Source organism: Trachemys scripta, chromosome 7 (genome assembly GCF_013100865.1).
Source record: "Trachemys scripta elegans isolate TJP31775 chromosome 7, CAS_Tse_1.0, whole genome shotgun sequence".
Classification (NCBI taxonomy): domain Eukaryota; kingdom Metazoa; phylum Chordata; order Testudines; family Emydidae; genus Trachemys; species Trachemys scripta.
Window position 1 is genome coordinate 32833838 of NC_048304.1, and position 12409 is coordinate 32846246.

Genomic DNA, 12409 nt, shown 5'->3' on the forward strand with positions numbered 1-12409 from the left:
TGCAAGAAACAAACCAGCCACAAGGGACAGACTATTTTAAAACCAACTTTTTTATTAACCCTTCATGCTACTAAAAAAAATACACATTAGGTAGACGAATTCCCCCCCCCCCTTTTCTGGGAACCCTCAGGCTGTTTATCACAGTTTTGCCAAAGCTGTCCCACCCCAGCACCATCCACCCCCCTTCTAACTGTACAAAGCCCTGCCTGCCCCCACCCCAGCTCTGCCCCCCATGGCCCTTCAATGCAAACCCCATGTCAGCCACTAGAGGGAGACAGTGGGGTCCAGCAGGACATGCTGCTTAGAAGTCCGTGGTCTTCCCCACTTAGCACAGCCTCAGGAGCTCTCTGCCTGAGCTGCACGGGGAAGGCAGTGCCCACTATGAATACTATGGCCCTGCTGGGGCTTGTTTAGCGGGACCCATCACAGCCCCACAGAAAGCCCACTGCGTTCCCAGTGGTTGGTCACACCCCATTATTCTCGTGCCGGTGGCATGCTCAGATTCCCCCCAGCAACCCCTGCTATCTGCCCCTACCCCCTACAGCAGGTCCAGTGCTTTCAAGGGAAAGGCCTCAGTTGAGAACAGAAGGGGGGGCATGACCACCTAGAGGGATGAGATGGGGGGGGAGGGAGCATGATGGGGGAGGAAGAAGTTTACATTACAAACTCCGGGGGGGTGGGGGAAGAGGTACAAAGCCCCGCATCCTCCACGCTGAACAGCTGTGGCTCTACCCGGGGCTTTGTGCAGGGCTGGAAGATGCCTTGGAAGCTCAGGACACAGCAGCTGGACTCTGGAAAGATCAAAGTCAGCTGCTAACCCACCCACCCCCAGCCTAAAGAGAAAGAGCTCCCCTCCCGCCATGGCTGGCTTGGGGGCACAGAATGGGATGCGGCTTCCTTCTCCTCTAGAGGGTGTGGGCACAAGCCCGGCCCATGGGCAGTGCACGGGCTGGCTCAGGTGGGTCTGTATTTTGGAGACACCTCACCCAGAAGTACCCCAGTGTGTATCAGAGGGGAGGGGGCCATATCTCCTCAGCAGAAGGAGTGCAAGGTAGAGAGAACCTCCACTCAATTCCTGCAACTCTCCCAGATACATGGAGAACACACAGAACTCATCACCCCTGAACCCCAGAGCTCAGGAGGGCTCAGGCCATGTCAGCTCCTGTCTTGGAGGGGGAGTAATATTAGAGCTCCCCCCTGCCCCAGCATCAAACCCACAGAGCCCCCTCCCTCACACCATGGGGAGCCCAGGAAAGCTATAGCAGGGGTGAGGCAGCCCCTGCACCTGGGAGAGACGGGGGCAGGGCGCTTCCCCATGCCCTATTTAAAGGCAACAATTCCTCGCCCCGTGAAGCTGAGCCTGGCAGAGCTTGGCAGGGGGCAGCACTGCACCCCGGCCTCCCCCATGGGGGTCAGAGGGATTTGCGGGGGCGCTTGAGGAAGGCCAGGGTATAGTCTCTTGGGGCTGACACCTTCTGCTTCTTCATCTGCACCTGGGACTGGGCCGTGAGCTGCAGCTTGATGGCGCTCGAGTTGATCTTGGCGGCCACCAGCAGCTCCTTCATGCCCTTCATCTTCTCGCTCTGGAAGGTGAGGACAGGCCCCTCGGGGGGAGGGACAGGGGGGACCCCCGGGGCGGGGGCCCCCCCCTCCTCCTTCTCTGCCGCAGGGGGCTTGTCTGGCCGCTGGCCCGAGCTGGGGCGCCGGCGCTCGGAGGCCTTCTTGGGCAGGGGGGGCTCCTCAGGCTTAGACTCGCGGCGGGGTCCACGCCGGCGCCCCTCGCGGGGGTCCTCGCTGCCCTGCTCATCGTCTTCATTGGCCTCCGCCTCCCGCGCCACGATTGTCACCTTCTGGCGCACCTGGGGGAGGGAGGGAGTCAGGGGAGGGGCCAGCATCCCACAGCCACTGCCAAACCCCCAAGCCCCCCCCAGAGCACCAGCCCCCAAATCCAGCGGGGACCCTCCAAAGCCCAACCCTAACCCCCCTGCCCTGCTGACAACTCGTCCTGAACCCCCAAATCCAGCAGGGACCCCCAGCCCCCACACACTCAAACCCCAGCCCTGAGCCCCCCAATCTTGAACCCCATCCCCCAGAGCTCCAGCCCTAAGCCCCCAAATCCAGTAGGGACCCCCAGCCCCTACATGCTCAAACCCCAGCCCTGAGCCCCCCAGCACTGATCCCCTTGTCCCCCAAAACTCCAGCCCTGAGTCCCCAAATCCAGCAGGGACCCTCCAAGTCCCCCAAACTCAGCACAACAATCCCCATGCCCCCCAATACCACTTGAGCCCCCCAGCTCAGACGATTCACCACTCAACACACGCTTCTTCCCAGACGCACCCCTGCCAGGGTCCCCCCTCACCTGCCCATCAAAGCGTCCCAGCGACTGCACCAAGAAGGTGGCCCAGCCCACGTGCAGCACAGGTGTGGGGCTGCCCTCCTCCCACTTGCAGATGCCATCATAGAAGCGCAGCAGGTGGGCGAAGCACTCAGGGTCCTGCAAGGCCGAGCCCCCAGCCTGCACCGGGGACCCCTGAACGGGAAGAGAGGGGTTAGTGCAGGGGTAGGCAACCTATGGCACGCGTGCCAAGGGCAGCACGCAAGCTGATTTTCAGTGGCACTCACACTGCCCAGGTCCTGGCCACCGGTCCGGGGGGCTCTGCATTTTAATTTAATTTTAAATGAAGTTTCTTAAACATTTTAAAAACCTTATTTACTTTACATACAACAATAGTTTTGTTATATATTACAGACTTATAGAAAAAGACCTTCTAAAAACGTTAAAATGTATCACTGGCACGCAAAACCTTACATTAGAGTGAATAAATGAAGACTCGGCACACCACTTCTGAAAGGTTGCCGACCCCTGGGTGAGTGCCTCCCAGGGGCTCAACGTGCCAAGGGCTGAAGAGCCCCTCCAGCCTAGTGTCGTTGTCCCCACAAATCAGCCCCATGCCCCCTCCTGCCTGGTGTCGTCCCCCCACCCCCACAGATCAGCCCCAGAGCCCCTCCAGCCTGGTGTCCCTCTATCACCCCCCCCCATCCCAGAGGTCCATCCAACTCAGTACCCCTCTCACCTCTCCTCTCTCCCCAGCACCTTTCTCCTCCAGTGGCTCTGCCAGGTTGGCCACCTCCTTGAGCAGGTTGGGAACCACGTCATTGGCCACATCGAAGAATTCCTTATAAATCTCCTCATCCTCACGGCAGTAGTTATAGCTGGGGGAGGACAGGAACAAGGGAGGCAGTGAGCAGCTGGGGCCAGCACCCCATAGAGGGGAGAGGCCCTATGTCCCATTCTCCACTGCCATCCAGCCCCTAGGCCTGGGGCCAGCTCCTGTGTCCCATTCCCCCGCTGCCAGCCAATCCCCAGGCCTGGGGCCAGATCAGAGCCAGCGCCCCCGAGAGGAGAGAGGCACCATGTCCTTCCAGACATGAATCACTCCAGTCTCCTTTTTAGGCAAGCAGTTCCATGGGCTGGTGGCCAGCCAGGCCCTAATGAAGGGAAAGGTTTGGGGCCATAGGGCAGGCTCCTGGGGCACTCACTCCTGGATGACAGTGGCTGTATCAGCCCAGGCCTCCAGCGCCTCCTTGACATTCTTGTTGCGACAGTGGTAGCCAGCCAGGTACATGTAGGGGTAGATGTGCTCATTGTTGTAGTACTTCCTGGCTGAGCTGATGCCCTGGGGGAGGAGGGGTTGGGGCAGAAGAAGACACAGAATAAAAGGACGTTCTCACCAAACTACTCAGGAACATTTATGTTTTACAAATTACATCCCAACCACAAACCCCCTGCAATCCCCGCCCTGGGCTTCCCCTAGCTCTGCCGGTGCCCCTCAGTCCCGACCCACAGTCCTCTGCGATCCCAGCCCTGGGCTCCCCCAGTTCTGCCAGTGCCCCTGAGCCCGACCCACAGTCCCCTGCGATCCCAGCCCTGGGCTCCCCCCAGCTCTGCCGGTGCCCCTCAGTCCCGAACCACAGTCCCCTGTGATCCCAGCTCTGGGCTCCCCCCAGCTCTGCCAGTGTCCCTCAGTCCCGACCCACCACCCCTGCAATCCCAGCTTGTACCCCTTCACCTTATGGTAGATGGAGAGGGGGTCTGGTCTGCCTGGTGTCGGCTCCAGCTCCTCCAGGTCAGCCAGGTTGCCCAGCGCCATCGGGTACCTGCCCGGGCAGCAGAGCAGACAGGGGTGTTAACTTGGGGAGACAAGCAGCTGGAATGGGGGGGAGGGACCCTGTATCCTGACTTCTGCCCCCAACAGGTGGCACTGGGGCAGCACTGCAATGCCTGGCACTTGGGGGCGGGGCACCCCAATGCAGCAGATGGTAAAAGACCTATTGATTTCAAGGGGTGCTGGGTAAGACCCACCCACTGGCTCCTGCCAATGCCCTCCCCTGTTGCACCGCGTGCTCTGCACTGCGACTACTTGGCACACACATCCCAGCGGAACATGCTCACGGGCCAGCCCCACAGGCAGGAGGAGAAGAGCCGACCTGGCCCAGAGCTGGGCTCTGCTAGAGAACATCTCCATCCCCACCAACCCTGCCTAGGTCCCAGCCAGCGCTTCCCAGCCCTGGAGCTCTACGTACTTTACGAAGGGAGGCCGGGGTCACCAGCCCTAGGCTGGGAGGGATTCCACCACGCACAAACCAGTGAAAATACACTTCAGTCGCTAAAAACCAACGTTTACAGCCAGGCAAAGTCAGCAGAGCGCGCCAAGGCGGCCGGCTGCAGGACATCTCCTTGGCATACTTGGACAGGGGACGGGGACAGTTTGTGCTACTGATTACAAAGCTGCAAACTTTTGCCATCTCAACCGCTCCCATCACTAAACAACGGGCTGACCCTGAGAACGTCCCCCAGAGCTGAACATTTAAAATCAATACAAACAGGAAAAACGCTTACAAATAAACATCAATGTTAGCTGTCAAAACTATACAAAATAAAAACTTGCGTCTGCCACGCCTAACGATCCCCACCCTGCAGATGGAGAAACTAATGATCAGAGGTGATAGCTCAAGTCCAAGGGGTGCCCCCCACTGCCCCCCAGAACTGGGATAGAACTCAGGATTCCTGGCTCCCAGCCTCCCCCCCCCCGCAACCACTAGACCTCCCTCCCTGAGCTGTGGTTTCAAAAGCCCAGCTGTACTGACCTCTCCAGGTGCCCCATGTCGTAGAGAACCCACAGGAGCCGCTGCAAGGAAAGGGGAGGGTGGGTTATTGAGGACACCGAGCCATGGAGGGTGGGGGTAGGGGATGAGACCCATGTCCCCTGTAGATAAGATCTCGATGGAAGGGAGGGGCGTGCATGGCGGAGGGACAAATGGTTGGATGAACATGGAAGGGTGTGGGGTGCGCGCAGCACTGGAGGGATGTGGGGTAGAGGAGACTAGAACAACCTTAGAGGGGGCCGTGCGGGGAGGGAGTGAGTAGATGGGCCTGTGGATAGGGCAGGCATGGGGGTGTGCCCAGGGGGAAGGGGCCTGGACGCGCACACATGGAGAGAGGGCATGTCCCACCTGCTGCAGCTGCAGCAGCTCCAGGCTGTCAGTGTGCAGGTCGATGGAGGGGTTGATGGCGCACACCATGAAGGCCACCTCCATGTGCCGGTCACAGCGCAGGTACGAGCCCTTCAGGTACAGCCAGCTCTGTGGGGGACAGCGGCAAGTGAGTGAGGGAGCTGGGCCAGGCTACCCCTGAGCCCAGAGCAGGGGGGTGGGGCTAGGAGCCAGGACTCCTGGGTTCTATCCCCAGCTCTGCCTCTGATGTTGGGCAAGTCCCTTCCCCTCTTGATGCCTCTGTTCTGAGTGTGAGCTCTTCAGGGCAGGGACCGTCTCTCACTGGGTCTGAGCAGCCCCTGTCCTCATGCAGCCCCTGCCCCGATCTCAGCTGGGGTTTAAGCAGCACCTGGTCCGATGCGGGGGGAGCTGATCTCAGCCAGGGTCTCAGTGGCACTTGGTCTGATGGGGGCCAGTGACTGAATGCACCACTGTATTCACACCCTGCACACCACTGTAATATTTGTATCAAATATGTCCTGTGAGGTATGATTTGAAAAGTAACAACTCCCTGCTCAGTAATATCCTGGTGGGATGTGTGGAGCAGCCCTATATGGAGAGTAACAAACGTAAGCAGACATTATGACCGAAATGTGTTTACCAGACAAGGCAGAGGGGCGGAAGGGACTGTTCCTCAAAGGACAAGCTGGCACTTCTAGCCAGGTGTCCCCAGAGTTAACTGGCAAACACCAGCCAAGTGGCCGCTCTTTGGGGAAGGAACAGAGCACTCTGCATTTTAGCAAACAGCATGGAACCACTTCTATCACAAGACCCCATGGCTCCATCCTCACCGCAGGAAGGAACTTGATCTAGGGGTAACCTCAGGACAGTGCATGTCAAAGGGGACAGACTAGGAAAATGAGGGGCAAACACACTTGGGGGGAGGGGCTGTCTGTCTCTCTCTCTCTCACACCTGAGAAGACAAAGGAACCAGCCTTTGTGCGGGGTTCTGACCAGAAAACTGGGGCTGTCCTGTTGCTGGGAGCACATGCCAAGTCCAGTTTGTTGCGTTTAGTTACTAGAATGCGCTTTATCGGGATTTCCCTTGTAACGGTTTCTGACTTTACACCACATACTTGTTCTCACTCACATTCTCTCTGTAATTCAACTGGTTTTATTCTTTTTAAATCAAGTCCAATCCTGTGCTGTGTTTCAACTGAGCCGTCTGGGTAACTCGGGTTAAAATAGCAAACTGCTGCATACTGACCTCTAATATCTGACCCACCCAGGGATGGACTGGACAGTGCAAAAAATTCGGGAGCAGGAGCTGGAGTTGCCCTGCGGGTGGTAACTAAGGCTGCTGGAAGCCAGAGAATGGCTGATGTTTGCTGACAGGCTGCTGGGGTCAGAGCTGCTGGACCAGGACTGCGGCTATCCACAGACACTCAGGGTGGGACCTGCATGCTGCTATGCTGTTTGTGGGAAGCCCAGGTGGGAGCTACAGCAGCAAAACATTGCGCAGCACCCAGGGCAGGTGGTGACACACCCCTCACTGGTCTGCATTGCGCCCCAGAATGTGACAGAACCCCCCAGATCTTGCCCATGGTCTGAGCAGCAGCTGGCCTCATGGATGGAGCCCTGATCTCAGTCTGGGAGATACCTTACTGACAGCAATTAATGTGGATCAGTTATTAGTTACCAATTGCACCATCTACTAAGGTTAAAGCCCAGGGGGTCTTGCACGGCAGCTTTCTGATACAAGCAGACAGCCCCAGCCCTGCACAGACCCCAAGCCCCATTCCCTCCCCTCACTGCACCACCTTCTGCAGCTACGTCTCACTGCAACCCCTCAAAGCTAATGGCCTCCCCGCACTTACCCGCTCAGCCACGCCAGCATTCACGGTCTGCCCGCGCCGGTCCTCATTGCCTTTGCCGTGCCAGGTCACCTCAGCCGTCTGCTCACCGTCCCGGCCAAACACCACCCAGGCATGGTCCTCCGAGAGCGCCAGGTGCACATCCGGCAACCCCAGCACCTGGCAGGCCCCCACCACAGCAAAGGCCACCCCTGAGCTGTCCAGCTTAGTGCCTGCAAGGAACACATGGCACTAGGGGGTGCTATGCTGCAGGGAGCAGCATGGGGCTCATTGGGGGCGCTCTCCCCTTGCAGTCAGTGCTGACCCCTGCACCAGTGTGGTGCTAGGGGGTGCTATGCTGCAAAGAGCAGGGTGGAGCTCAGTCGGGGGTGCTCTGCTTTCAGTCAGTCCCAACTCCAATGAGCCATCACTAGGGGGTGCTGTGCTGCAAAGGAGCAGGCAAGAGGAAAAGCATAGCTGAGTATTTTCGGGCTGCCCCAGTGCAGCGCCCCACACTGAGCCAGGGCGGTACTGTTCCCACCCCCATGCTAGTGGGCCCCCTACCTGTGATGAAGCTGAAGAGAGACTGGATGTGGGCCCGGTCTTTGAAGTAGGAGCGGCTGAGGCTGTTCCAGATGACGTCCGACACCTTCTTGACCAGCTCGCGGGAGGAGAAGCCCTCGGGCCGGGGGTAGAGGGACAGGTCGACAGCACCACGGATCTGGGCGGTGAAGCGGGCGTACAGCGCGGCCACGATGGACAGCTCAGCCACAGGGAAGTAGGTGAGGCTGTCAGGCTCAGGTCCCGGGCGTGGCTCAAAGCTGATGCCCGGCACGTTGGTGGGTATGACGCGGTTCACAGCCAGGAAATGCTCCACAAAACCCAGCACCAGCGACAGCAGCACCAGATCGGGCTGCTCCTGCTGCAGCTCGGCCATGAATAACCGCACCACGTCCTCCACCGAGCGCAGCGGGAACAGGGCCTTCTGCCATGGCTTCAGCCCCATGGCGGGCAGCTGGGGAGAGAAGAAAGCATCAGGTGTGGCTGAGGAGAGGGCCAGGGCCTTCCCAGAGCCAGGTCAGACAGCCAGACCTGGGAGTCAGGAGCTGTGTGTCTGCCTCTCTCTCCACCTGTCCCCTGAAGGGGACCCCCACCCCTGTCTCTCACCCCCACTGAAGGGGACCCCCATCTCTGTCTCTCTCTCCGCCCCGCCACCCACTGAAAGGGACCCTCGCCCCCCATCGAGGGTGACCAGCCATTAGGGGCTTTGTCTTACACAGACAACTATCCCTCCCCACCCGAAAAGAAAGTGTCCCTATTTTTCACACTTGCTCTCTGGTCCCCCTCCCTCCACGACGCTCCCCCTCCCCCCGGCCCCCTTTACCAGAGGCAGCAGCCCCTCCGCCCCCCTCCAGCTTCACTCCCCCAGCACAGGTACAGCAGCAGCCATGCTAGGCCCGCAAGGCACCATGGGAGCCGCAGTTCCGCAGGGCACGATGGGAATTGTAGTCCGCCTGGCCAGCCAATCACACCATGTCTCCCAGGCATGCTGGGAGTTATAGCTTATAATTAACCCCGGTGCCTTATGGGAAATGTAGTCTGATGCCTGGGTAGGGACGCCAGTGTGCCCCACGGCATGCTGGGAGAGGTGGTCCCGTTAACTGACTGCCCACGACCTCCTGGGAAATGAAGTTTGGCGCCCGAGGGGGAGGGCCCACCTGCCGTGGTGCATGCTGCGAGCTGTAGTTTTTCTGGCAGTGCATTGAAACTTGTAGTTCTTCAAGGAATTACGGGCACAGTAGTCGCATGGCCTACTCCAGCCGGAGGCGTTGCAGGGCTGTCCACACCCAGCGCCAGTCTGGGCCTTTACTTTTTTTAAACCTTGAGGCCATTTGAGCTGTCCAAGTCAGAGTGGGAATTTTAATGTCATCATCGACTGCAGTCCTGGCCCAACAGCTGACCGTGGCGCTGTGAGCTTCCCCGCAACAGTGCCGGAGCCAGCCTTGTAAGGCAGGAGTTACAGTCTAGGGGAGTGTGGCTGATGACATCACGGGTGTACTGCATGATGTCAGAGCTGTGCCCAGGCTTTCCACGGGGGGCCATTCGGAGGGCTGAGTTGGGTGGGGTTGCAAGGATGCAGGCTGCCCTGCCTCCCTTGTCACAGCACCCACTGTTGGGGGGCAGCAGCTATAGAGTCTGCCCTCCCGCACCAATGCAGACAGCACAGCACACAAAACACCTAGCCCAGGATCCACTCCCGCAATTTAATTAATTAATTAGCTTCCTTCTCATTATTTACAGGGTTGTTGGCTTTTGTATACCTGGTTCCTACAGAAACGAGTGCAAATGCAGCCCTAAGATAATGCTAATAAAAAAATCTTGCAGATGGAGGAAAACCCAATAAAATGCCCCATTTTTAGCAATTAAAAAATATTACGTTCCCCCCAAACAGGATGTGAACCCTTAGCGACAGAGTGTCTCTCTTGTGTCAGCTGGCAGCGCCCCCGGTGGATGACAGGGCTATCGGCGACGCTGGGGGATGCACATGCCCCCATGGTGGCGGGATCGGACAAAGCCTGGCTTGCAGGCACAGCGGTACGAGCCATTGGTATTGATGCAGCGCTCGTTCTTGCACAGCAGGCCTCGCTGGTTCAGCTCCCGGCACTCGTCAATGTCTGTGGGTGGAGAGAGGGAGGGAAAGGGTTAATGGAGTGGCTGTGGTCTGGAGCGTGAGTATGGGTCTTCAACCTGCATCTCCCAATAGACCAGGCACCGAGAGACAGCTAGCAGCACTGTTTGTGAAAGGAAGAGAACCCAGGAGTCCTGGCTCCCAACCCCACCTCTGCTCTAATCCACTAGACCAGACTCCCGTCCCAGGACAGTACTCAGGAGCCCTGGTGGTGTGGAGAGCACATCCCTTTGCAGTGCATGTAATTCACGGGGCTTGGCACTCTTACCCAGACAGCGGATGCGGGTGGCGTCTAGCTGGAAGCCAGCAGGGCACTCGCAAACTGCACCGTGGTAGGTCCGGATGCAGCGGCCGTTCAGGCAGTGACATTCATCTGAATCCTCCTCTGAGGTGTCATCCTCTGAGAGGGGGTGGGGTACAAAGGTTGGGGGGACACAGATGAAACCATGGGAATGGCAGGGAGCCCATTCCCATGCAGCTGAAACTGAGGGAAGGGACATGTGGAAGAGTGATCCCTTGTCTGGCACAGAGATGCAGCTGACTCTTGGGTGGGGCGCAGGTGGCTGTTCATACAGGAACCCCTTGGCCTGCAATGAGATGCAGCCACCTCTGGGATGGACATGGGGGCAGTGTATAGAAGGATCACTAACCTTTGCGGGATTTGCCCAGGAACAAGGGGCTGAGGTCCCAGAAGGAGTTGCTCTCGCTCTGAGATGGCTGACACTGCTGCCCTGCAAGGAACCACAACAACCAGCCTGGGACACATAGCAGTGAATCACATCCCATCAGATCCTGCCCAGTGCAACTAGAGCCAGAGCCCCCAGAGTGGAAAGACCCTGTACCCCACTCCCCGCCCCTCTGAGCCACCAGTCCCCCCACTGTGGGGCCAGACAGGAGACCGCAATCTCCAGAGGAGAAAGGCCCCATATCCTACTCCCCATCTCCTTGAGCCAGCCAGAGCCCCCAGAGGAGAAAGGCCCCACACCCCACTCCCCATCCCCTGAGTCAGCCAGAGCCCCCACCCCAGGACTGAAGCCAACAGCCCCAGAGGGCAGACTGGGCATGCGTGCTACCTGGGCTGCGGGGGGGGCACGCGCGGCACTGGAAGCCCCAGCCTTTGCCGTAGCGGCAGCAGCACTCCTCATAGGTCAGGTGGTAGCCATTGAGTGGGGAGGCACACATGCTGTCCTCCCCCCGGTGCTGCCAGCAGATGTCGCGCCGATCAGCTGCCCGGTCTGCCAGGGAAGAGAGAGAGGAGGGGAGCCCACAGCACTGTCCCAGCCAGCACCCGCAGGAGACACTCCCACAGGGCCTGGCATGCTGGACGGGCCCTTGTGCACACCACCACACTCACTGCACACCCAAGTAGGGGCACACCCACACACGGGCACCGGCAACTACAGGGACACACTCACAATCTTCGTAACCACCATGGTCACAATCAGTGACGTGCTCACACTCACCCCGGCTCACAATCAGGGACACACAGTCACTCCTGCTCACACTCAGTGACACGCTCACACTCACTCATTCACACTCGCTCCCCTGCTCGCTCACAGAGTCAGGTTCACAATCCCAAGCACCCCCACTCTCCTGGGCCCGTGCAGTAGCACTCAGCCCTGCGTGCCCCTCACCTGCCTGCATGTCGGGGAGCTGGCATTCCTTGCCACTGGGATCCAGCATCCAGGGCAGGCTGCACTCACAGTAGAAGGAGCCCAGCGTGTTGATGCAACGCCCGTGCCGGCAGGCCCCGGGGTCCCGGCACTCATCCACATCTGCAGGACCAGGATACGGTCACAGGGCATCAGGGGCTTGACAGGGTTGCCATGGCATTGGGGACTAGCAAGGATAGCCATGGCACCACCAAACTGACAAGGGTCACTATGGCATCAGGGGCCAGCCAGGGTCAACATGGTAACACTGCGCCTGATGAGGTCACCATGGCATCAGGGGCCAGCAGGAATCACCTCTAATGCAGAGGTGAGCAAACTATGGCCCGCGGGATTGTCCTGCCCGGCCCCTGAGCTCCTGCCTCCGGAGGCTAGCCCCCAGTCCCTCCCCCTCGCTGTTTCCCCTCCCCCACAGCCTCAGCTTGCTCGCTCCGCCGCTGGTGCAATACTCTGGGTGGCAGGGCTGTGAGCTCCTGGGGCAGCACAGCTTCAGAGGCTGGCATGACCCGGTGCTTGGTGCTGCGTGGTGGCCCAGCTGTAGAGCTGCCAGCAGCATGGTAAGGGGGCACAGTGGGGGGACGGGGGGGAGGTTGGATAGAGGACAGGAGAGTTCAGGGTGGTGGTCAGGGGCAGGGGTGTGGATGGGGTCGGGTTGGTCGGGGGGGGAACGGGTTGAATGGGGGCAGAGGTCCTGGGGGGGGGGG

At 59.2% G+C, this 12409-nt stretch overlaps 2 protein-coding genes across 2 annotated transcripts in view; both read right to left on the reverse strand.

Annotated features, from left to right (window-relative positions):
* Positions 1–154: 154 nt before the first annotated feature.
* MEN1 (menin 1) lies at positions 155–8855 on the reverse strand. The gene is made up of 10 exons (XM_034775386.1): positions 8731–8855; positions 7911–8361; positions 7371–7579; positions 5515–5643; positions 5149–5189; positions 4071–4158; positions 3541–3677; positions 3075–3213; positions 2360–2530; positions 155–1859 (listed from the first exon to the last, which is right to left on the reverse strand). The coding sequence occupies exons 2-10, from the start codon at positions 8350–8352 to the stop codon at positions 1413–1415; spliced, it is 1803 nt and encodes a 600-aa protein (XP_034631277.1). The 5' UTR covers positions 8353–8361; positions 8731–8855; the 3' UTR covers positions 155–1412.
* A 734-nt stretch (positions 8856–9589) lies between these two features.
* The window catches only part of LTBP3 (latent transforming growth factor beta binding protein 3), a 15547-nt gene continuing 12727 nt past the window's right edge, over positions 9590–12409 (reverse strand). The window contains 5 exon segments of the mRNA XM_034775384.1: positions 9590–10021; positions 10304–10435; positions 10686–10766; positions 11109–11270; positions 11670–11810. Coding sequence (XP_034631275.1) covers positions 9867–10021; positions 10304–10435; positions 10686–10766; positions 11109–11270; positions 11670–11810 — 671 coding nt within the window. The 3' untranslated portion in view covers positions 9590–9866.

Excerpts from the sequence above, each read along its gene's own strand:
- MEN1 (XM_034775386.1), bottom strand. The coding sequence starts at position 8,352 with ATGGGGCTGAAGCCATGGCAGAAGGCCCTGTTCCCGCTGCGCTCGGTG. Across the intron at positions 5,644-7,370 it reads ATGCTGGCGTGGCTGAGCGG|AGCTGGCTGTACCTGAAGGG; the intron begins GTAAGTGCGGGG and ends TGTCCCCCACAG. Across the intron at positions 5,190-5,514 it reads AGCTGCTGCAGCTGCAGCAG|CGGCTCCTGTGGGTTCTCTA; the intron begins GTGGGACATGCC and ends CTTTCCTTGCAG.